At 33.9% G+C, this 26,595-nt stretch overlaps 1 protein-coding gene across 6 annotated transcripts in view; it reads left to right on the forward strand.

Annotated features, from left to right (window-relative positions):
* Window positions 1-26,595, forward strand: part of KIF6 (kinesin family member 6) — a 173,724-nt gene that overhangs the window by 29,580 nt on the left and 117,549 nt on the right. For 5 of the 6 annotated variants that reach the window (XR_003573293.1, XR_003573294.1, XR_003573295.1 and 2 more), the window contains exons 7-10: window positions 8,439-8,645; window positions 13,299-13,442; window positions 17,508-17,594; window positions 20,278-20,381. Coding sequence is in view for 3 of the 6 variants with exons in the window: in XM_027902168.1 (XP_027757969.1) it covers window positions 8,439-8,645; window positions 13,299-13,442; window positions 17,508-17,594; window positions 20,278-20,381 (542 nt within the window). In the remaining 3 variants the exon portion in view is untranslated. The remainder of the gene's footprint in view (window positions 1-8,438; window positions 8,646-13,298; window positions 13,443-17,507; window positions 17,595-20,277; window positions 20,382-26,595) is intronic. The other variant, XM_027902170.1, reaches the window with a different exon arrangement.

A 26,595-nucleotide genomic window follows, 5' to 3' on the forward strand; every position in this document is an offset into this window, starting at 1 on the left:
ACAACAGCAACAACAAAACCAAATCAAAAGAAAAAAAAAAAAACCACAAAAACAAAACCAGAAGAACTCTCAAAAAAAACCAAATGGTAGTGCAAAGCAAATTCAAATTAAATATGTGCAAATAGGCAAAGACAAGCATGTTTTTACTGATTCTGAAAAATTCAAATGAAATGTTTCCATATCCAAAATCTGTAGGATTCTTTTTTTCTTATCTTTGTGCTTGGCTGTGGAATGTAAATACAAAAAGTGTATAGTAAAATGTGAGCACTCTCAATGTGTCTTTACTACAATACAGTTAATTCTATTTTACGAGTTTGTGGGTTTTCTTCCTCTGTATCACCAAGAAGATATATTATAAATCATTGACAAGGAAGACACTTAAAGCATATGAAATAGTTAAGTAGTTCTATGTTCCTGACTATGTACACCTGAGCACAGGGGAAGAAGCACTTGATTACAAAATGTAAATAGGCAAAATAAATATTTGTTCTCTCTTTCTCACGAAGGACAGTTTCAACAGTTACATTTTGAGGGGCAAGAAATAATGAATTTAAGGGCTGTTAATAAATATGAGTATTGAGGCAAGGAACTGCTTCATAATATTAAAATGGAAAAATTGTAGAGGAGAGGAACTTGAAGCAGTGTAGTAGGAGAGACAAAATGCTGACATTGATTTCAGAGGCTTTAAAACCTATCATGGTAATGAGTAATCGCAGAATATTCAGAGTTGGAAGGGACCCACAAGAATTATCAAGTCCAGCTCTTTACTGAATTAGTCTTGATTAGTATGTGTTGCAAACGACTATCAGCTAATGACTTTTGCTGTACTTTTTCTTTGCATGAATTTGCCCAGATGCCTTTTTTGACCCTGCCAAATTTTTATCATGAAATCTGATGTGACACAAGGTTCCATGTCTTAAGTGAATTGTGTGAGGAAAATGTTCTTTAGCTTGTTTTTAAATCTACAGCTTGTTAATTTTATTTGGAGCATGCTAGTACTTGCTAGAAAACAATAAGAATAGACATCAGATTGTGTAGCACCCCAGTAGTAGAGAATTCACTAATCTAAATAGCTTGGGTAAGCAAATGCTATGCCAATGTCAGTTTTGCTGCTTTTGCAAGAGGTTTTTTTTTTTATATAAACACTATAAAGTTGCTGTTTCATTGGTCTTAATGAAAAATACTTAAAAGAAAAAATGCTGAGAATTGCTTGGAATAACTACCACATATTACGACAATATTTACTTTGCTTAGTCTGAACGCTAGTATGATTCTCAAAACTCCAAATGAGGTTGATTTCATTGTACAAGTTTGGTTTTTTTATGTAGTTATGTCACACATTTTTCCTTTATGATTGCAACAGGTATGTTGCAGTACCGTTCAGTGAACTTACTGATTGCTGCTTCCTCTTACCATTACAGAATTTATCCCCATTATTATATGGCGTTTCGGGCTTATGGTGACTCTGGTACTTTATATGATAACTTATTAGAATAAGAGAATAGTGTTTGTAAAAATTATAGATTAATGTAGACATCTAAGAAAGAGGACTATGATATAAAACATAACTTCTTCTCCAGAGATCCATATTTTTAAATCTTAATTGAGTTATGATAATACTTTTTGACCTCTGAAGACTAGAACCTTCTTAAGTAAACTAAAGGAAAAGATACAGGATTAATAAACCTAAATAGAAAAGAAAGTAAAATAAATACTTGATTCATCTTTTTTAATGATGACCAGTATGGCTGTGGAAAAACTCAGACAACAGTCAGGGATCACATATGAAATTTGTAACCTCTGAAATTGCGGTCTGATGCTCTACCCCTGAAATAACCCTTCTTTGAAGAGTTGATTATTTTGAAAATAAGAACGACAGTCTAATTTTTGAATCGCCTGTGGTAGTGCAGTCTAACTGGTGATTTGAAGGCTGCATTTTTCCCTCGTTACTGATTATGCTAGAAAGAAAGAGATCATAACGTCAGAAGTATTTTACAGGCTATATTCATTAATTCATTAAATGTCAGAAGCTAAGGGAACATTTATAACTGAGTACTTCTTTCCCACACATAACTGTATAGCTCATGAGAAGGGAAAAAAAGAAAGCTAGTCTAATTTTTGTAGAATTACTTTATTAGTCACTGTAGAACTGGTCCTTTCCTCTATTTTTGACATGTACTACAAGTTGGTGAGATAGCAAGATGGGACACATCTGTGCACAAACAATTCATACTGTAGAAATCCAAATAGGAATTTTTTGTCTCTTATTTTTCCAGAGAGAAGTAGGCAGAGATCAAACACAAAAAATTGATTCTTTTGTTGGCAGGTCTGCCAAATGTAAGGGCTATATTTTTGGTTTTCCCATAATGCCAAGTTTCTTGTTACATTTGAATGTATGAGAATCTGCAGCAACAGTTTATAAGATTTGAACTAATTCTTTGTATTTTAATTTTTTAAGCCAACTTTGATTTAGTTATCCACATGCAAACAGGGCATTTCAAAATCTAATTTTCAGTATGACAAAGGCCATAGCAGCAACATCTAATAAAGGTCCTGTGCAGAAAGAATTTTGGCCATTTACATAGTGTTCACAAACCATTTCATTTTGGTTTACTATTAATATATCTTCAGTTGAATCTCTTGTGATCTTTATCCTTTGAAATAACATGCCTAGATCTCTGTGATTTTGAGAATTCTTGGTATTTTTCAGTATTTCTCTTAAAACAGCAGGGTGAAGTAGTCTCCCAAGGACATGCAATGATTTCCAAACTCTAAAATCTTTATCTGAGATTAATATGTCTGAGTGCTGCAATTGCATGTACAGCTAGACTTTATTTTTCCTCTAATGAAAAAATACTTCATTTTAATGAGGAAGGAAATGTTTTAGTATATGGTTTTATACCTATAATGCTTCATTTTTTAAATTTGGAAGACCATACATACTACACAGTATTTGTTCCATCATTTAAAATGTTCAAAGTACACATGGGGCAAATAGTAAGCTTTTGGCAATGTTTAAATACGTTTATTTTAAGAAAAAATGAAACTTTTAAAGATTTAAAGATAGCTGTGGGGACTGACTTGTGACCTCTGCATTGGACTCATTCTGTTTGTATTTCTTGTCCATCACTATTCTCTTGAATATATTTAGAAAGCCCTTGTAGTGTTTGACTGAATTTTTTATTGGATACAATATGAAAAATAGGATTTGAATGTGTGAACATATTAGATTAAATGACACTTGACAAAAAATGCATGATATCCATGTTAGCACTGTATTCCAGAAGGAATTAAAATTTTCTGCTTTGCTAGATTCCTCATTGGTGTCAACTGTTAATTTATTTCCACTCCCAAAAACCTGTTCTATAGTATCAATAACACTAAATGGCATCGTCATTTCAGAACAGGTGCTTTCATTTCTGTGTATGGTAAAGAAATCACTAGTTGTACATACTACTTTGAATAGTGCTTAAAATGCTTTTGGGATTTGTACGGATAAAAGGCACTATATAATAAAAAGTTTAATAGTATCCTCACCAGGGAATATTAATTACTTTAAAAGTTACCTGAGCTTCTGTGGTCTAACTGTGAAACTGTACTTGTATTAAATATGGAAAGATAAAGTATTGCTTTCTGGAAATGATTGCACCTATTCTGATCCTTATATTTTCACAGCCAAAAATTGTCAGTTTCAGCTATGTCAAGTGTACGTAAGTACACATGGAGAGCCCTTTCCCTTGCACATTATTTAGAAAGGAAACTAAAGATATATTAAGGTCTCACTCATTTACCAAATTTAAAGGTGGGAACCTCCTATCATCAACTTACATACTCTTCAGTATAGCTCGGTTCTGTTGGAACTGGTGTTTATATTCATTAGGTAGAGATATCCATCTGAACTATGAAATGACTGTAGCTGTCAGAACTTCTTCCTACAGATATTCCTTTGAATGTAACTTGAGATTGGAGAAAATCAATTTGATATTGGTCTTGGATGCTATCAGTGCTTTTCTCTTTTGACTTCAAAAAGTTCAAAAGTGAAAAAACCTTAAGAGGAAAAAGAAACACTCCACTCCTTTAAAGAAAATTTTGTACCTTTTCATTCTCAAAAAAATGCAAAATTTCAGAATCAGTTTCTTCACTTATGCATTGACTAGTCAGTAATTCACTCATACAGGGAATTCACATTCTTCCAAATATTTTGATTCAAGGAAGAAAAGATTCCACTGGACTGGTATAAGCTGCCAAGTGGAGATGGTTTGCAATAAGGACTGAACAACTGCATTTATCACCTGTAAAATTTTTTTGTCCCAGTAGTCCTGAACCTCTCTTATGTATTTTCTCTGTCAGAGTGTTTTGGCAGCCATAATCAATACATTATTCTTCCAGATAGCAGCTTCTGTTAGTCTAATGGGGATTTTTAAGCAGCTTTTCACACATCTTTCTCCTATTTAGGAAACTTTCTCATAGGTCTTCACTTATTTAGACTAGTAGCATACATTTATAGCTATTCTTAGTGAAAACAACATTTATAATAGCCATGGCAACAAATTAAATATTTGGGAAATACATAAATTCCTGCATGGGGAAGAACTCCTGCAGTGTTTTGTTGTCTTAAGATAGGGAAGAATTCGATTAAGATGGACAACTTGGGCTCCAGCAAATTTTTGGTCATTTCGTGACATTTTCCTTGCCAGAAACATCCAACTCAGATTTGTCTTGCACGATGACTGTGCTGTACGCTCTCACTGAAATAGAAACCACCTTCTTGCAACCCATTTGTATGAATAGATGTAACAGTTAAAGTCACAAAGTTTCTATACAATTAATTTAATTGCAGCAAACAGGTATATTTTGATCCTGGAAAAAACCAACTCTGTGTTGTATGGCTTGAAATATGCCTTAATAATTTTTTCCAAATGAAACATAGTTGCTTTACCAAGTCTTGATCTTAAATGTTATTGAATTCCTCTTTTACCCTGCCACAAATGGGCAGCAACAGATGACCTGGCATTAATTCCTTTGTAGCATTCTTGTGATATCACAAGGCATCCAAAGTCTGCTTATGTGGTTTATGATGTCACAGAATTCCTGGAAAAAAACTATTTCTTTGTAAGTAACTGCAGCTCATCAGTTGTTCTATATATAACTCTCACAATAGCAACCATCTGCTGAGAACCAGGCCACTCCCCTCTTTCTTTTTTGCCCTTCATCACATCAAATTAGTGTGAGGATGATTTCATATACATATGGTTTGAATACTGCTAACAAAGCCGAAATGAACTCCAAAAGCCACTAAAGGAACATTTTAGTAGGCTTTGAGACGCTGTCCAGAAATTTTTGTTTGTTGGTTTTGAGTCTTCAAACTTTCTAAAAAGATGAATGGTGATTCTCGAAAGTTGCATATGTAAGATAACGAATACCCAACCAAACAACAACAACAACAAAAGGCTTGGTTTTGGATTGAAGATGCTGACAAGTCATCATTTCTGTTGTAGGGCTTTCATCTACTTGTGTGGTAAAAAAGCAAAGTGTGAGGGATTATGACTGCAATTAACGTTTCACGATCTCACCCTATTTAACAGTTTAAATTTTTATTGCTTTATGCTTCCTACATGTTGAAACTGCAAAGCAGAGATAACATCATATTGTAAAAAGGAGTATTGGTGTCTTATTAAACCATGATTCTACTCTAAAGGACTTTACAAAAATATCAGTGTGGGATGCTACCTAATGACTCCCAAATCAGCTTCATAAATTTTTTCATTTACATGAAAAAAGGAAGCTGTGGAGAAAAAAGTAAGAGAATTTCTAATGGCCAGTCCAGCCAAATCTACTTGGGACACACAAAATAAAGTTGTGGGTAGTGTATTGCAGTAGACAATAAGGACTTAATCAACAAAATATTGCCCTGTTTTGGAATTTAGAGTTCTTAAATTATTTTCTTTTATACTTCAATCTATTTTTTTGCCTCTATTGGCATTAAACAGGTGTGACTAAAAGCAAATTTTGAAATACATGCGGTTTTGCTGCATAGTGAAACTCAACTTTTTTAAAGAATACTTACTTAGAAGTATGGTAACCTCTTCTGCTTCTTTCATAGCAACCTTTACTTTGTGCTTCCACAGCTGAATCTGTATTGATATTTGATCTGGCTTAGACTTGTCTGCAGTATAGTGTGACTGATACCATGTCTGTAGTGCAGAATTTCCTCAGATATCAGTTCTGTTGAGGAGAATGTCCTTAAATATTAATTCTGTTGCAGATTTTGAGCTGGAAAAAAATAAAATATCCAGTCCTACTTCACAGAGCTGCAAGTAATAAAATTTTAGCTGTCCTAGTAAAATAAGTGAAGCTGGCTCTGATTATTCATGGAATCAGAATTGCTGAATAAAGTACATTTTCACAGCATATAACTTTTTCTTAGTATAACTGCATTTTAAGTAAGTTTTGGAGTATTTTCTTGTTTGACACCTTTCCCTGAGCCTGTTTATTTTCATTCCAACATTGCAACTCACTTCCTCTTCATTTGCTCAGCATCACCTCTGAAGACAGTGTAACATGTAACTGCACTCTGAATGGGAATTCCAAAATTCTTTCATCTATATAAATTCAAAATTCTTCTCCCTCTCCTTTGAGTTGGCCTTTATTAGATAAAGCAACCCAAGAGAAAATAGTGCTAAAGCTGTAATTTACGTACAGAATTTTCACCACCAACTACAAGTGTATGCTGTTCTTGCACGCTGCCTACTTATTCACACCCTGTATACTGCCATTTTCAGGTATTTTACTAGAACTGTGGTCCATAGTTGTGCTGTGGCTGAATTGAGAAACCACTCCAGGTTAAATATCTACGGTTTGCAGACTTGATTTTTTTTTTCCTTTGAACTGAATCAGTTCCCAAAAACAGCTCAGTTACTGGCACTATTAAGGCTGAAAAAAAATGTGGGGAAATTGAAACTAAGACAACTGAACCAAGCAGCGTAGCTGTCCATATTATTCCTGTTGCAGGATCATTCAGCTTGCACTTGTTCTATGAAGAGCTGTCCTTTCTGTATTAACAAGTCAACATCTTCAGCACCCGCAATGGGCAGGCTATTTTAACATCTACAATGTTTCATATCAAAGCGGACTATGTAAAAAAAACCACAATGTGTTGATATTTCTATTCTGAATCACAGGGTATGCCTACATAAATAATTACTCCAGAATAACAGAGGAATAAAGTAGAGACAAGAGATTAATGTAGACAGTATAACCAGGATTTTTTAATAATCTTTTTCAGCAGCTATAAATATAGATTTAGTTGCTAAGTAAATAATATTCATTTGCTAATTTATTTCAATCCCCTATTTTTCTGCATTTAAGTCCTGAAAGCAATGTTGACATATTTGTTATAATTTATAAATAAAAATACTATCTGTATGCTAACTTTTAATCACCATATATAGTCTAAACCTTTAGCTATTTATAAAATGAGGATAATAAGGAATTATTTTAAAGTTTCTAACAATATCTTCATACAACTAAATTAAAGGTGTTTTAGATGATTAAATACATTTTATATGTCTTTTTAAGAAAAAATTGCATATGTGATGGCATATGGTCATTTGAAATCTGAATAACTGAGAACAGTTTAAAATTTTATGTACTCCATTTCAAATATATTGAGAAAACCTTTAAAGTGATGCTAAAACTGAGCATCTCTAAAAATGGACCAAGAATGTCCGTGTGTCTAGTTAAGGAAGTATGGCAGTAGTTTATTCCAAATAAATAAATTTAAAGCCAAACCTTTTATGAAAACTCTGCCATGTCACATAAAATTCCGGCACCAATTCTGCCAAGTTAATTTTTTTGATAAAAGTAACAATGCAAAAGTCTGAAGCCTTATAGAGACCAAATCTTAGTTACACTGGTAGCTATCTATCAAAGCTAAAAAAAGGAAAAAAGGGTACACCAATGGGGAAATTGAGAGCCTGTCAGAGATCAGGGGTTAGCAACTTTCCCTCTGATCAAGGTGCCCTTTTCTAATATTCCTCAGCATAGACCACTTGCTTTGCTGATGTGCTCAATCACATAGTCACAGGTTCCCACAAGGATCATCGAGTCCAACTCTTAAGTGAATGGCCCGTACAGGCAACGAACCCTCAACTTTGGTGTTATTAGCACCAGACTCTAACCAACTGAGCTAATCTCAGAGTATCTTGGAGTAACCTTGGTTGCTTGTACCACAATTTGTCCAGATCAAAGTTATCCAAGGATTTGGCCAGAATATGAATATCAGGTAAATCCTTTTAGCTTCTTCTTGCATATTTATTACAGATCCGATAGCTAAAAAAACTGAACAGGGGATTTTAATTGCAAGATTGTTGAGCTATAAGAACCTAAATTTATTTTCCCACTAAACATTGAGGATTCTTCCTTTCTTTTCACTGTAGACACCAATGAATCAAGCCTCCAGCCGATCTCACTGCATTTTCACTATTCACATCTCCAGCAAGGAACCTGGATCTGCAACTATCAGACGCTCCAAGTTGCACTTAGTAGACCTTGCTGGATCAGAGCGCGTTGCGAAGACTGGAGTTGGAGGTCACTTGCTGACAGAAGCCAAATATATTAACTTGTCATTGCATTATTTGGAACAGGTAAAATAGAGGAAAACATTTCTCCCTTTACTACATCCCTGCTTAGCAATGTGCAATGTTTTAGAAAATTTGATATATTAGGATATTTATTGCAATTTTTTAAAATGTAATTGATAACTCTTCCTTTAAATTAACATAATTTAGGAAAAGCTTAAAAATTAAGCTGAAAAGTTAAGCAGTAAGATTATAGTATGTGTACAGGGCAGTATTTCCAAAATACTTTTCTTGTTTTATCTGCGATACTAAAGATATTTGCAGGATTGCATCCATATTTCTACTAAAAATGTTCTGTGTAATCTTCTTGCCCTTCCACAGCTGAGATCAGAATGTATCACTCAAGGATCAGTGAACTAAAGTGTTATGGGTTTATTTGGTTGAAGCACTGTAATATGGTAAATTACTAGGCTCTTCTCTCATGGGTTGTTTTATTCCTCTACCAATAAGAATCTTTGATCTCTTTAAGACAGGAGTTACCTTTGGTAATGTATTTATGGAGTAACTACCATAATTAGTTATTACTACTCACAGATGTAACTCCAGTGATAATAATGATAATAATAAATCTCCACAAATCTTTGTCATTCAGCTGTTGTTACTGGAAAAGAGTTAGCCTCTTGATTCAAGGTATGCTAAAATCCCCATCCTCCTTTCACTGTTTTTTTTTAGTTTTCCTCTATGGAAAGGGCAAATATTGAGAAAATAGATTCCTCCCAACTAATCTTACTAATTTGAGAAAAAATAAATTCTTAAGATAACAACAGTGAATGCAAACTTTGGAGATGAAAGATTTTAATAACTATGATGAGTATTATTAATTGTATTTTTACAAAAATTAAATAATTGTTGATTTATTATTATTTTAATTATTTTATTGTTAACAATTGTAATTATTATTAAGGTTTTAATATATATTTCCTTGATCTACTGTGATGTTTTGTACGTTCAATGTTTAGAATGCTGTAAAACACCAAGTAAGGGTAAGAAACACTTGGCAACGAATGAAATCTCTTTTATGAATGCTGTGCTATTAATTTGGAGTCACTGAAGATTTTCAAGTCTTGATTTCAGACCTCACACCTGTAAAAGAAATTAAGTTTTTCCTAAGACTGAAAACATAATATTGTTTTCACAGTAGAGTAAACACTGTTCTTGTTGCCAGAAATTAATTATTTTGGGTGATTCTGATGGAGAATACAGTATTTCTTCCTAAGGCTTCTTTAAAAATTTTTATGTACAACCATATAAGGTCTATGAGGCTTTCATTTAGTGGGAGAAGTAAGGAGGTAGAGAGAAGAAAAAATGCTAACTCTGAAATTTAAATTTGTCCTTTTCAGTTTGCACGTCAGTATATGTGTTATTTAGTAAGTATACAGTTGAGGAAATCCATAAAACCAGAAAATTTTGTGGGTGTCTATATGTGACAATTCTTTAAAATTATGATTAGGAAATATAACTGTTTGTTTCACTTGCTGGGAAGAATATTTTTCATTTCTGTGTTGTATGTTTTTCTGTTAACAAGAACAAATCTCTTGCATTTCATTTAATCTGCAATGAGAGATATTTCATCTGTCAAAAGAAGAAGCTTAAAGCACAGCAGGTGGCAGTCAGTCATTTACTATTACCCTGCATTTTTTTCAGACCCCCTGTTTGTTTGAATTTTACCTTGAAAAGTCCGTATTTCAGTTGTACTCAAAGGGAGTGATAAGGATTAGTGATTCTAAAATGGACCACTGCAGAATCATAGAAATTATACCTCGGATCCTTCTTATTTACTGTATTTTATGTATTTATTATGCAACATTCCATGAGCTTATATGAGGTTGATTTTGATAATCTGCGTAGTGTGTTTTGAGATACTCAGATCTGAAGTGCTGTAGAAACGAAAAAAATTTTTTTCATGCAAATCTGAATTCCTATTTCAGAAGAAATACAGTTGGAAAGAAGCATGTTGGGTTCTGTCTAGGATTGTGTATCATTAATAAAAATGTTTTCCAAATAAAAGACCACTGAAGACTATAAAAAATATCGTTGTTCAGTGAGAATTAAAGCATTCAATTCTGACATTTCAGTGACTAATATTAAAGTATATAGATTCCTCCAAATGAACTTTTTTACATTCTCAAATATTTAGTTGTCTATTGGTGGTTTAATGTTGAGTTATGCCATTTTTAAACATTTCATAGTAAAATAGTCATGTAAAATTATTTTTATTGAGATGACAATGGGAACACAGGTCTGTATTACCACACTTGATCTACTTGTTAAATATTCACAGTGTGTTAAAAAAATCTTCAAATAAATCAACTGCACTTTTTCTCCAAGTGGCATTTATGTCTAGAGAAGAATGAAGGCAGTGTCATGCAGCTGACCTAAAATGGCAGCAGGAACTTAAAAGTCCCTACTACCATGTCTGGGTAGCTTTTCTTTGTCTGAGAGATGTAGTAGCATGTTCTGGAATTACAACTGCATTGTAACTGTGTGTTGTATGTAGATGTTCCCTTCTGATGCACAGCATAGAGTATCCTGGACCAAACTTAGAGTTGCAAATTGACAATGATACTGCCACATGATTTGACACTATAATGGAATTATAGTGTCAGTTATAGCTCTGTACCTGCAAGCATCTCTTGAGGATGCTCTGAGAACGTGCTCTGGCTGCCTGTTCATGAGGTACTGGTGCAAATCTATTCCTTGCATAAAGGATGTGGACAGGAACAGGGACCCTTGGGCACAATTCATATCATGCCAGAACCACTTGTGAGACTCAGGACTTCCTTTATGCTTAACAATATTTCCATACATTTCAGTCATATCATTTGTGAGTGATAGTACCTACTCTATGCTATAACGCATCATAGGGCGTGCAAGTAATTATAGTTCTGACAGCTTCCCCATTAAAAAATTAACTAGACTTTAAAGAGATTTGTTTGACCCACTCAAAGTGAAACTGTCTGCCTTAAATTATGTTGGTTTCGGTCAGCATATTGCATATTACAGCCCTGGTTTAGTGATATTATTAAGCTCAGATCTCTCAGTATTAAACAACAACAACAAAACAACAACAACCAACTCTTTTGTATATTAACAGGACAATAATGCCTTCTTAAAGGAGACAACGTTCTGGTTATCATATTTGGTGGCTGTTAGAGGACCCAGGTTCAGAGTCTGTACAGGTGGTTTCTCTCACTTTATAAAAGAACATTATTTCCCTCTCCTTCACATTCTCCTCTTTCTAGTCGAGATTCCTTAATTGGATTGTAAAGAATAATTTAGTGATTTAGGTGAGGTCTTACTAAAGGGACTTAAGACCAAAATCTGTTATGACAGTACAGTTGCTTTTGCATCATAAGAGTCGGTCATAAAGCTTTCCAGTGTTAGTGGGAGGGTTCAGACTCCACCTGGACTACAGACTTCCTGCATGAGCTTCAGAAAAAATTAACTTCTCCGTAGCAGAGTTCCCATTTTTAATGGAAATAACATATCTTCCCTCTGGCTCTTTTCCCATCTTGTCTATTCAGATTATAGTCTCTGTGTGGCAGAGGCTGAGAGTGTGCTTATTAATGTATGTGCTGGACTACTAGGAGGTTTCTATGCAATATTATAAACCAACAAAGTTTTAACATGCTTCTATATAACAAGTTGTAATGTATGAGATTTGAAAACCTTGATCCAAGAATGACTTTCCAGATTCCTTTACAAGATAGTAATTTTCATATTATTCATTCATGTCTCTCAGGGCTGCCAGTGTAAGATTTATAGTTTTAACTTTTAACTTTTTGAAGACTGTTAAGAGAAACTAGTGCCACAAAAAAGTTGCTACTAAAATAATACTTTTTGTAAATGCAGCATAAATTAAATATATACCGGAATGTAATATTTATTAAAGGAAAACCAACTCCTAATCATTTAGGAGAGCTTGCACAACTCACATAGGTACAGTTTTTCAGTACAGTCCTTCAGTACAGTTTGAATCTTTTATATCACAAGAAATCATGGGGTAATCTAGCCTTTTATTTAATAATAATTAGGTCCCATAATGTAAACAGCTGAGAAGGGAAACTGAGAATAGGAGGTGTACAATTTCCTTTTTGGCCAAGGCATATATATTCTAAACTGAATTATTTCTTTCCAGCAGTACATTGTAATCATGCCCCCTTTTATTTGTGCTTCGCTTTCCAAGACATTTTCTCAGAAATAAAGGTATCAACCCATCTAAGAAGTACATGCTTAAAGAATGTATTACTTTTAAAGCATGCTTTAGCAAATATTGAGGAAGTTTTTACTTGAATACTATCCATATGTTATTGTTAAGATAAAAATGTATGAGGAAGATTTTCAGTAAGTTCCTGTGTTTTAGGAAAATCTGTGGGTTTATCATGTTCAGTTTCCATGTTGCTGAGAGACTGTAAGGCTGGAGTATGATAAAATTTAATTTATTTGGTCTTTCAGGTCCAACTCCTACAAAGACATATAAACATGCTGAAATTTAAGTTGAAATTCATTCAATAAAACCAGTGGCTTTGCAGCTAAGGTGCATAAGGGTAGTTTTATTGTATCAGAAGTTCCTGAGCATATTGATTTTGTTCTTTTATGTGTCAGTCATTAATAGGTATATAAATTTCCAAGTCTTTTCTATTTTTGTTATTGTTTTAGGTAATAATTGCCCTCGCGGAGAAAAACCGATCCCACATTCCTTACCGAAACTCTATGATGACCTCAGTGCTAAGAGACAGCCTGGGAGGAAACTGCATGACTGCCATGATAGCAACGCTCTCTATAGACAAAAGAAACATAGATGTATGTTATTTCTATCTATTTTGAACAAAAATATTTCCGCTTTTTAAAGATCCTGCTCTTTTGAATTTTATTGTAGTTTACAATTCAAATGTGTATGCTTTAATTCTTGTCCTTATAAAAAAAAAACAAACTTAACTTTGTTTCCAGGAGATAATTTTATCTGTGTAAATTGCACTAGGATATGGACATATCCTTTAGGAAATGTGCTTTTCTCTAAATAATCTCAACTCCAGGAGCAGTTGGGAAATGATTTGCACCTAATATTGAACTGTTCCTTTTTTTTAAAATTTACTTATTTCCTGATGAATGAATTTTTGAGTTATGAAAATGCATTTTCACTGAAAGCCTTGACAGAACTTCAGTTAGACTTTTTGGAGTCAAGACTTCATTGAGTATGGTAGACAGCTGGAGAGTTCACTAGGTGGGAAAGGGAATTGAATGGAGTAGTTTGGGACTTACGGATTTTTTTTACATACATTTATGTCCCTTCACTAATATCCTGCCCTGGAATTATGTGTAGTGATGTTTTCTTCTCTTTGTTTACAAAAAGGGCTGTATTTTTTATCAATGGGTTGTAGTGAATGGGGCTACATCTGGCTGGAGACTGGTCTCCAGCAATGTTCCTCCAGGTTAGTTCTAGGGCCAGTTCTGCTCCAGAATATTCACCACTGATCTGAATGCAGGATTTGAATGGGCCATTACCAAGTTTGCTGTTGATACCAAACTGGGAGCTACTGTTCACACTCTTGAGGAACAGAGAGATCTAGATAGGTTGGAGCATCAGGCTATGATTAATGGGATGAAATCTAACAAGTCAAAAGGATGGATTCTGCACCTACAGTGGAGTAATGCCCAGCACAAACATAAACTGGGAGAGGAGTGGCTGGAAAGCAGCCATGCAGAAAGGGTTCTGGGGGTGCTGGTCAGCAGCAGGCTCAGTGCGAGTCAGCAGTGAGCCCTGGCAGCCAAGAGGGCACATCAGAGACAGCACAACCAGCAGGTCCAAAGAGGTGATTATCCTGCTGTAGGCAGTGTTGGTGTCTGCATACACTGTGTGCAGCTCTGGACCCCATGGTTTAAGAAGGATGTGAAGGTCCTTGAATGCATCCAGAGAAGGGCAACAAAGCAGGTGAAAAGCTGTAAGGAATGTCCTGTGCAGAGTGGCTGAGGAATTTGGACTTGTCTAGTTTGAAGCAAAGGAGGCTTCTTTGATCTCTACAACTCCCTGGGGAGGGAAAGCGAAAAGGGAGGTGCTGAGCTCTTTGCCCTGGTATCCAGCGATGGAATGAATCAAAGCTGTGCCAGGGGAGATTCAGGCTGGATTAAGAAGCATTTCTTTATTAAGGGGATGGTCAAACATTGGACCAGGCTGGAGAGGTGGTTAACGTCCCAAGCCTGTCAGTATTTACGAGGTGTTTGGACAATGCCCTTAACAACATGCTTTAACTTGGTCAGTCAGTTGTACTAGATGATCATTGTAGGTCCCTTTCAAATGAAATAGTCTAATCTATTTCATTCTAAAATAAGCCATTTATAATATATTTATTTCCTGATTTTATTTACGTCAAAGCATTCTAATATGAATAAACAAGAAAAAAAAAAACTATTTAGCCTAAGATTGTTTTCATAAATGCAGTGGAAAGCATTATACTAAAACCATACTTTGTCTAGTTGTAGACTTCTTTTTCTTTAGAAAATGGACTTTGCTGTTAAATGAAAACAGATCGTTCAGACTTGCAAACATGTAATTATGCAAGCATATTGTCTTGTTACAACTGCAACTGGGTAAGTTTGTTAATTTTATTTTAGGCTCTGTGGGATTAGCACCCTTTTGTATATCAATTCATCAGGTATATGTGTTCATATTGTGTTCTAGATTTCTATTTTGGGAATATTTAGCCCAAGCAATTACGCAGAGTAAACTACTGACAATTTTCGTGTTCTTGCTTTAACATATACAATCCACACAACAGATCCTAATGTTCTGTCCTCCCAAAAATAAAACAAAAAAACAAAATCTCTTCCTTGCTCCCCACAATCTGATATGTCCAAATAATATGATTACCAGACAGGTGATAAGTTAATATTGTCTCAATAATATAAACTGATGATAAGTCAATTACTATCAATTAATGATAAGTCATTAGAAAATGTCAGAATTAGGATAGCTGCATGAGTCATTATGTTAGGTTTGCATGTGTGCTTATTTTTTTCCATGGGATATATGTTCCATTCACAAATGAAACGCAAGACCACAAATGAAATGCTACCACCCAGTGGGAATTGAAGTTGTATAATAAAAGCCACTTTCTTAAGGATCTAGTGTTGTTTCTTGCAATGAAAGCAACGAAGCAGAGCACTCAAAGTAAGAAAGGACCCTCATATGAAGAGGACAAATGAAAGTTCTTCCTAGAGAACTAGATTAAATCTCTTCTTCTACCAGTGAGTTTATATGGAATTTCTCAGATCACTACGTCACATTTTTTGTGATAGTTTTGTGGAGTGCTTGAATGAAGATGTTGATTCTGAATTATAGATGCATTACTTATCCTAGCTGTAGCTGAAGCCAAATGGAAGGTGTTTGGAACAGAAAATTGTATTTTGATAGCAACTGCATATACTTTTTTGGTATTTTTGACTTCAGTTTCCTTTCTGTTAAGTGTAGTCATTCCACACACTTGCAGCAAAGCAATAACTAGAGATTACAGCCCTCAGGTGCTGTGATGATAAGCATGGTAGGAAAATGATTGGGAAATTAGATGTCAGGGTTGATTACTGTTTTCATGGCACAGAATAAATAAATTGTAAGCTTACATATTGAACTTGAGAACTGAATTGATTAGCTACTCATTAATTTAATGTATGCTTCACACTAAGCAGGGCAAAGAGATCTGGTGGAAATGTATGTATGTGTACTGTACATATAACTGTACTCAATATATATGCAGAAGTTAATTAAAATCGCATTAGCTGATCATCACTGCACATGAACAGTACAGCAGAGGCAAACATAGAGTCCAGCTAATACTGTGTACAACTCTCTTAATTGTAAGGCCTTCCTTTCCTTTGATTCTCTGTGTATGTTATGTTTTGGCAAGAAACACCAGTATTTTTCCTAATGTAACCCTAATTCGGATACCACCCCTTCAAGCACTGAAAGAGACAGAAGTCTTACCAAAAAAAGAACTATATGAACATAACATTTCAATTGGTAATTTCATATGTTGGAGGATGAAAACTGCAGAATTACTTTGATTCTGGTAATCAATTCTATTACTGTAGTGAAGTACATGTGTTATACTGCATTTAAAAGGGAATTTACATCTCAAAAAATTTTATCACACAGTTCTCTAGCAGGGTCTGACATTCAAGTAGCAGCTGATTTCAAAGGAGGAACAATACATATAAGGATCTTTGATTTCATTGTATGCCCTAGATGGGAGTACACACTGGTTGTCACAGAGTTTCCTCCCCAAACTCAGTCTTGTATCTGTTTTTTTTCCCTTCCTTTCTCCTGCACCCCATCTTAGGTCATCAGACGTTTTGTATCTGGTATCTCAGTTCTCCTGTATGCCTTCTAGTGCCAGGTCTCCCAGCTTGTTTCTCTTATTTCCTGGATCTCTACTCTTCCCTTCATCTCTTTTCCCACTGTCTTTTACATAAAATTATCTAATCCCATTTTCAACCAAAAAAAAAGTAGTTTTAGATAATCTTCTCTTTTTCTCATCACTCAAACCTTATTACCTTCTGAGTAGCATGGCTTTCTTATCCTATAGTACCAATCAGGGACTTACCTGAAACACAGTTGATCAGGAGATTAACTGGATCAATAAAATGTGTACTATGATTTAACAATTTTATATGTCACTGTCATTAATATGCTAACCTAATTTCCTTTGAATATTGTTATTTTGGAATATGAAATGATAGAATATTTCTGTTAAATTCTCAAAAAAATAGAAACATAGTTTAATGACTTCATGAGCAGTCTGGTCTACTTACCTGGTGCAAAGCTAACTGAAATTCTTCTCTTTTCTCTCTCTTTTATTTTTCTTTTCCTTCCAGGAATCTATATCAACCTGCAGATTTGCACAGCGAGTTGCTCTTATTAAGAATGAAGCAGTTCTTAATGAAGAAATTGACCCCAGATTGGTGAGAGTTGTCTGGGGGCAGAGAGAAGGAGATTGCTTATTTTACATTTTAATAATCAATAGCAGTCAAATTGGTGTTGAGAATTTTATAGTGAATCATCCCAATAAATTGTTTTTAGATGCAAGTTCCAACTGTTTGCTATGAAATAACTACCATTCTATTTTTTTCTTTTGGACATAACTATAATTAAGTGGACCTTTATAAAACCTCTAAAGGCTTTACCAGCTCTTAAAGCATCTGAGGAGTAATGGTCACTTTCTTTATTGGTTTTGTGTTGGTTTTTTTCAGAGTGTTAATTTCTAAATCATAAAAACACATAATTGGAGGGCTCTAAACCACTTTAAAATATACTAAGATTACTACTCACTTGGTGAAAGCACACTGCTGCACTGAAACAATTTGTGTATTATAAAGCTAAGAAACATACAGATGCAGTTCTTCCATGAAACTGGTTCAAGGAACATTCTAGCTAGGAAGAGAGAATTCTGGGAAGTTCCCATTAGAAAAAAATGAAGACCAATAAAGCAGATAGAAAATGGATTTCTAGAATCTAGAGAATGTTAGGTTATATAATGTAAGAATCATCTGTTGTCTAAAACTTGGGGATTAGATGATTGATGATTTCGTTAATTGTTACTTGATGGTAATTAGCATATTTCAGTTACCGCTAATGATTGTGCTTTGTGGTGGTTGTTGTTATTGTCACTTGTCCTTGAAATTCAATGGGAATAGAAGACTCTTGAGAGGTTTTCTGCTGTTTTTCTTTAGTAGTATTATTATTTATTTATTTTTTTATCTCTCTACGCAATTTCTAATAGTAACAGCATCACAATTTAAGAAAAAAGGAAAGCCAAAAAATAAACCCAGTAGGCATTGAACAACTTCTTCATTTCTGTCTATCTGTCCTCTTTTTTCTTTCCTACATAGGCTTTATAGTAGCAAATCATGCAAAACATTTCTTCCATGGCCACAGAAGCCTTTGATTGAGGTGGAACACATGCAGGCTCCTGAGCATTTACTACATCCTGTGGAGCTATACTCCACAAGTTTGGTATGTCTTGCTCTGCAGGATCATTTAGCAAGTAAAGCAAAGTGGACTTGTGAGAGTTAGAAAACCATCTCCCCTTGTGGAACAGGCAGGGTTACACAGGTACCTTGACTTTATATGGCTCTATGCTCATTGTGGAATTTGTTGCCCATCTTAACTACCTTAATTACATTCCCAGCGTGCAACCTGGTTATCCAGTAAATTGCTCAACTTAGGAGATTTTTTTTTCCCATAAAAATCCAACACAATTTATTGGCAGTTTTTATCATCTGTGAGTTGAATACATGCCTTATAAAGGGAGTTCATAATACTTTTTTGATAGATCTGAGTTAAGTCTGCCTATTGGGTAAACTTTATTCTACATAATGGAGACTTCTTGACTTTTTATCTTACTAGAGGAGATAAATTTGTACCCATCGTACTTTTAAGCTACTCGTCTTTGAACCTCTCTCACTCATGACCAAAGATTTAAACTGGAAAGTCTTGAGCCTGAATTAAACCTCCTCTCCTCTGGCATTCATGTAAAATAGAAATTGAATTGTTCTGCTTCTGTAGATTTTTGCTTATCTTAATAATACTTGAAAATCAATCTTTTATCCACATCCTGAAGCTGGTATTTCTGTTGTTGTCAAGTTGAAATTAATCATGCTAACAAATTTGAATATTGAACAGAGATGGTGCTATCATTCAACTATCTACCATTTTATAGTCCAACCCCAAGTTTTATTTGCTCGACTCAGAAGGTGGCAAAGACTACATCGGTGTGTGGCACCAGAGTGGGGCAATATGGAATTAGGTTAAGACATTTTGCTTACAATATTCTCTAAGTGGTTTTGCCACTTCTCTAATTAACAGTTCATCACTTTAATAGATCCTTAAATAAAATATAATAAGTTAACCTTTCATACTTTTGTTGTAAAAAGTACATTAAGAGTAGGTCTGGAGTTAAAAGAAATAATCAAATGCATATTTAGAATATTTTCATTTGTAAAATATGGGTTTTTTTCCAAAAGTAATGTTCCAACAATTAACTATTAGAATTTAAAAATCAAGTTCAGTTCTCCAAGCAATTTTCTCACAATCCTTACTATTCATTAATGCAGTTTAATTTAGTTGCCTTAGGATATTAGTTTGTTGTTAGCAACGGATGCATCCTGCAAGTGTAGTGTACTATAATTCTAACAAAAGTGTTTTGGAACTTCTTTTTCTAAAGGGAAAGTAAAAAAAAAATCACTTTTGGTGTGTAGTTGCCCTTTCTCTAAAAAAGATGTCAGTTCTTAAGTGTCCTTTCATTATTAACAGGCAAAACTAACAAGAAAAGCTCTTTTTATTCCTATGTCAAATTATATTTCTCTTTCGCAAAAAATCTTTTGAACTCTTTCTGTACAGCCATGTCTTCTACCACAAGAATTGACTGGGTTTGGAAGACTTTTCTTTATTTTATAAATGGAAAAAGAAAAAAAAAAGGTGCTTGGTATATTTAAGGCATTTAAACAGTTTTTTTTAAAAAAGACCTTGTTTAAAAAAAGATAAAACCGAAGTATAATATTTACCTAAACTCAACCTTCTAATGCAAAAATCATAAACTAGCTATTATTTGTAGATGATGTTTGGTTTATGCCTTGCTGTTTACAGATGATTGTCCAGCTGAAAAAGGAGATCCAGGATTTGAAGGATGAGTTGGAGCTGGTGACTGGCAAGCAAAGAACGTCAGAGCTTACACAAGAAGAGCTACTTCAGTAATGGCTTACATTGTTTTCATTTTTTCTTTTATTATTATACTTCTCATCAGTTTACTTTTCGTTTACTGGCATAAATATTTAAAATCATCTCAGACTTTTAAACTTCCCTGAATAATAAAGTAAAGTTAGGTGCCAGTTTAGAATGGCTGTTTTCCATGAAAAGCTCTATGAGGCTGCTGGCTGTGTTTTTGCAGCCTCAGCTTTGAGGAAGTGAAGTAAAGTAAACGCAAAGGATGGGAATGCCTGTCAAGTGCCAGGCAAAAAGAAGTGTTGTATAATAGTGCAGAATGAAAAACAGTCTCTCTCAAAACTGGATATGTGATCTGAGTAGAGTTCAAGGAATATTCTTGTGCTGAAAAGTGTCTGCTGCAGTGTTAGTTTGACATAAACCAAAAGAAATCTCACATTTGTGATCCACTATTAATCAATGTCTTCAAAACCAAATATTCATTTTTCTTTTTACTGAGCATGCTATTGAAAATGCATTATTAATTCATGTAAGTATTGTAACATCGTGCAGCTTTTTGTAGCAGATCAGTACAGTGTGTAAGATCTTTCCATATATAATGTAGAAATATTTACTTAGCTCTAAATGTTCAAAATAATTCCATTTCCAGTTTTGAAAAATTTATTTTGTAGGATAGACCGACTTAATCTCTGTATCTCATCTCTATAAAGAAAGTGGTAACTGCCTAATTTTGTTTGGTAATACATTAACAGTAACCAAAGTGAGAATTTTTAGTCTTACTTTAATTTCTCTTGGCACTGGTTCAAAAGACAACTGTCAGTACTAACATTTTCCTGAAATGCAGAAGATCCTGGAGACATGAGGACAAACTACCTTGAACCTTGAGTTTCTCATGTAGATTGTTGTCATTATTAATTCTTGCTTTGTTTTAAATCAGAAACGAAATTACATGCATATCAAGGATGAGGAGGGAGGTAGCATTATATGTATATATATATATATGTATATATTTATACTGTTAATCTGAGTAATTTTCAACATGGGCAGTTACCAGCATATTCTTCTAACCAGAAATGTCCCCTCATTTCCTACTGGTTTAATATATATTTATAATTCTGCCCAAACATGTGGGAGTCAAATGCACAAATAACATTACAGAGCAGCACTAGCTGTGACCAAGACTAGACATAGAAAGAAAATTAAAGAACTGAGAAGTGTCTCTCCTTTTTACTACATGAAGAATTAAATGCTCTTATTAGTTAGTTTCTTTTTGCCCTGACAGAACTAGTCCTTTGAAAGATGACTGACTCAGTGACTTTATTCAGACATACTTATATAATCTATATATTCATTCAAAGATGTGCTTTGCCAGCATTATTATAAAAGCTTGTCATGTGAATTTTCCGTTGTGCTCCTCTTTGATGCTTAGTTTGTGTAGCGAAAGTGGAATTTTGGAAAACATTGGGATTTTTTAAGACCACACTCACAAATCTTATTTCCTAGAGATTTTCTAGCTGACTTTTTGCCACAAAAATGGCAGTCTTATGAATGCGATTGGATTAATTGGTGATTAAAGTTTTTACTATGAATATGTAACGAAAAACTCAGAAGGTACCATCTGCATACAGTTGAACAATAGCATACAGTTGGGAGGCCTTCTTTCAGAAATTTTACTAGAAAGTGTATTAGTTGTATGTTTTCCCTTTTAATCTACATAGCACAATAGACAGTGCATTGCACTGTCAGAAAAGGTTTCTTCTGAGATCATAGCAAGGAATTTTGTATCTGATTACTTCAGAAAGAAGCAGGGAGGACACTTTAATGACTTTCCTTTAATAAGATACAAAATGAGAAATAACTTCCAAGGATCTCAGTTATATTAGGTCAACACAAAATTTTAAATTTTGAATTTATCATTTATTTATGTTTACTCAGGCTCATGTACCATATGTGTTCAATACTTTAAAAATAAGTTCATTCTTGGAACAAACACTGTGCAATTAAAATATAGAACAACATTTAAGTACTGATGACTGGGATATAATACTTTTCCTGAAGATCAGTAGTAAATAAGAATGACCTCAAACATTTAACCTAATCAGTCATCAGTGCCTTATAATGGCATTGGTCAAGGATCATTATTTTTGATATGATTTAAAGTGAAACAAAAAAATAGGATATACGGGGGTTTTTCAAGCAGAAAGCCAAAGTTAGTGCTAGAGAATAACTATCATATACATGAGTCAGACTGGCTTATTAGTACTGTATGCTGTAGTTGAATGGAATGTCACAAGCTCAGTCAGTCTTTTTAAAAACAGTTCAAGTGGAGGAAAATATCAAATGTCAGGGTTTTTCAGTTTTGCATTTGTATGTCTTGCAAACAGATTGCTCACATAAACAACTGATGTGGACTAAACACCCAAGTGAAAGTATAATCAAATGATAGTTTAAAAAGCCACTACTTCAATGAAAATATCTTTCTCTGGTTTTTTGAACATGTATACTTTTTGAGCTTGCTTTTATATGTCAATAGCATTTGTGACCACACTGATTTTACATGTCTGAACTTGAGATCCATAAATGTTCTGAGCATTTATGACAATCAGCGGATAGTATCTAAGTGCTCTGTCTTCAGTTAGAGTCTATCAATATATAACATGACAAATGCTTATGACAGTTCTGTTTATTGAGACTGGCCATCTGAGTTTGGAGCTACTCATTATCTGGAGTTCACAATAAAGAATAAATATGCAAGTGAGTAGTACAAACAGAAGTATTGACCTTGATGAAGGCTTATAAAATCATGATTGACTATTGCTAGAAAATGTCTATTTTGTGATTTGCATCTAGTTTTGCATCCATAATGAAACCTGGATAGTATTATTTATCAGGAGACATATAGATCAGTTTGTTATGATAGGAGAAAAGAAACATAGTGTAGGTGATAAGGGAACATAATGCGTTGTGCTTTATTTCAAGTTGCCACCCAAGAATGGTTCTTAGGGGACTAGTATTGTAGGAGATTTCTTTTCATTGTTATTGTTGCCTTTTTAATATGACAGAGAGGAATTTCTAATTAAGGTCATTATGGATTTCAAATAGTTCTTAGACAGTTTTGCTAAATTGAGATATCTTCTGTTTAAACTTATATAAACTGTACCTCAACATGTATATATGTATATACATATATATCTATAAATAATCCAAGTTTATATACATATTTTCAAAATTCCTAGACTTTAATGAAAGTCTCACTGTAGTTCATTTTATTGCAAATAATTTAATAAGACGTGGTACAAAGTATAGTCATATTAAAAATGGATGTGTTTTAATTCTTCTTCTCTTGATTCGTCATACATATTTTAAGGGAGGTCATAGCAAAATTAATCTGCTGAAAGTATTCTATGCCAGTTATTTAATTTATTCTTTGATACTGAGCACACTTGGTCAAAGGTACAAAACATATCAGTCAAAAACTCCATGCACTAAGTACATATTTATTTTGTTGTCCTGTACAAGTCTTTAATTCGGACACTTTTCAGTAGAAGACAGATGCCAAAATGAAACTGAGTGCAGTGGTACATATGTAGATCCAATATAGTTTTTTTAGTCCAACAAAATGCTTAGGTTTTCTGCTCTCCACATATGTTGCAGGAGTTAAGCGTTGGTGATTGCCCAGGAAGTAAGTATTAATATTATGTTAAAATTTTATTTTGTGTGTTTCTAAATTTACTAAGTTAAGGAATGCCCAACACCTCTTACAATAATGAACTTCATTCCACTTGTTTATGTTCAGGGCACTCTAGATTAAATCAGTGGGCTACTCAATGCAGTTGAATTTGCGAAATGTTTCACATTGGTACGTGAATAAGCTGGGGTTCCTTTGTTGCTTTGTTTCCACACTTAAATCAAATATGTGTCTTCAGGGATTTTTTTTTTTTTAATTATTATTCATTTAATGGAAGGGAAAAAGATGTGTCAAATAGGCTTTCCTAAGAATCACTGCTGTATTGTCATTCACTGTTTAAAACAAAATGGGAAACAAATGCTCTTGACTTTTCTTGTGAATGGTAAATTATAATACAACACAACTTGGTCATGTGACTAAAGCTACAGCTGTCTGTAATTCTTCTTTCAGAATTCTGTGTTAAATGGTAAGCATTTGCATTATTATGTCATATTTTTTATTTTATTATTTTATTCTCATTAATTTTAAACATAAACGAATTCTGCTGCTCTCATTTTGCTTATTTAAAAAGCAAAGCATAAAAAATTCAGCTAGACTACATAAGTGGTTCAGAATGTAGTTCATAAAATGCTTCCAAATCTGAATTGCTTGCTTTGGATCTTACCATCTACTTCCTTCGCTGTAAAAGGCTGATCCAAATATTTCTTTGAGCTGGAGAATTAGTTTCTTGTTTAGGAGAAAAAAATAAAAAAGGGGATCTTTGGACTATTTTTAAAAAATAAAAAATAACATAATACATTCCAAATACAACGCAAGCTTCTGTATTATGCTTTAGAATAGAATTAAATTACCTTCAAGTGATGGTTTTTTTCTTTTATAAAATGCATGCCAAAAGTAAAAAGGAGAGTCCTTTTTTTTTTTTATTATTCATTTGGGATTTTTATTTTTTTAATCATATAAATGAGCTCACTAGCAATTTACAATCTGTGCCCAGAAAGTCAGGATTTCAAATCAAGGTCCTGTGTTCCAGAGCACCCACGCTTCCAGAGCCTTTGCCAGTTGGAATTCTCCAAGAACAGGACCGGAAGTACTGGCTTAGCACTTTAATTTATTAATAACTTTACCTTATTTCTTTCAGATACATATGGTATTACAGACACTTCTGTTTTTTACTTCAACAGTCATATATTGTTCATCATACTTAAATCCTGGATATCTCATTACTTCTTTCTGTCTTTCATTTCTCTGTTTCAACATTGTGACATCTGTATGCTATCATGGTATTAGCAATATTGCACTGTTGTACAATATAAAGCTTTAAGAGTTACTCAAACTGTTGAACAAATGGCTTCCTTTACAAAGCAGAGCACATTTTCTTATTTGCTGATGTCGGTGTTGAATTTCAGTTGCAAGGTGGAAGAAATAAAGGCATATCGCCTTGCCTTTTGTCAACACAGCTCTGCACACTGTTGATTTGGGTAGAAGTTAGCAGACTGACAGACATGAGCTGTGTAGGCAATATTCAAGAGAAAAGAAGCTATCGTAGCAATAAAGTAGTCTTAAAATGTCTCACATAAACTGTTAGTTCAGATGCCTGATTTAGAATGCTATTAAATCAGTGTATTCCTCTAGAGCTTGTTTTTTTCTCTTACATGTTATGAAATCTTTAGTGACACCACAGAAAGTTCAGATTCCTGATGCAGGTGCCTAAGCTAGATGCTTAAAGTAAGTGTAATCACTTTTCTGTGATCCTGCATTTTGTTCCAAGGCCACTGAAAGTAGGGAAACAAATCTTATACTATTTAAACTGATCACCTTTTACATTGAAACTATTGAGAGAGAATAAACTGTAGAATTCTTTTCAAAGGTTAGTGAGTTTGTTTTAGTATAGGAGTGGAAGGAAGATAGACAGTGTTCTGTTTTCTAGTGTTCAAAATTATAGCAGTCATCTAATGTCATATGGTTACAAGAATCATAATGAAATATAGTATGACTCATATTAATGAGATGTATGGGAAAACATAACATAGCTTTAGCTGATTATTTAGATGCTTGAAAAAATCTTGGAGGCAGTTTTCCAACACTTGTGGTCAAAAGTGATCATAGAAGCTTTTTGAATCTCACTGAAATTCATTGAATGTTTGGTTAGCTGAGTTCTTCTGAAAGTGCTACTAAGTACCTGTTTGCATCTTATGGCACTAAAAATACGTTTTGAAAATCTTTTTCTTTTGAATCTCTACATCTAATTAATAACCTGTAAGTGATACTTTATTGAATCTTTTCAAAACTACTTCTCCCATCTATACTGTAGGAATATCTTGGTGTTCATCCATATGAGTGGTTTTGGCTTCTTTGAATAGTTATTATGCTCATCCTATGTCCTTTCATTTTATTTCAAGTTCTTTCTACCTTAGAGATATTTTGATTTTTAAAATTTTGATAAACTGAAAGTTATTTTTCTCTTGTTACTTTTCTGTATACTCCAGTGATTACGATAGGACTACTGTTGTGGCCACAAATATTAGCTGGCAGTGAGTAGCATTTCTTTATGTACA

This window comes from Empidonax traillii, unplaced genomic scaffold, assembly GCF_003031625.1.
Source record: "Empidonax traillii isolate 1590-97213 ecotype Southwest subspecies unplaced genomic scaffold, ASM303162v1 scaffold847:size276119, whole genome shotgun sequence".
In the NCBI taxonomy this organism is placed as follows: Eukaryota; Metazoa; Chordata; class Aves; order Passeriformes; family Tyrannidae; genus Empidonax; species Empidonax traillii.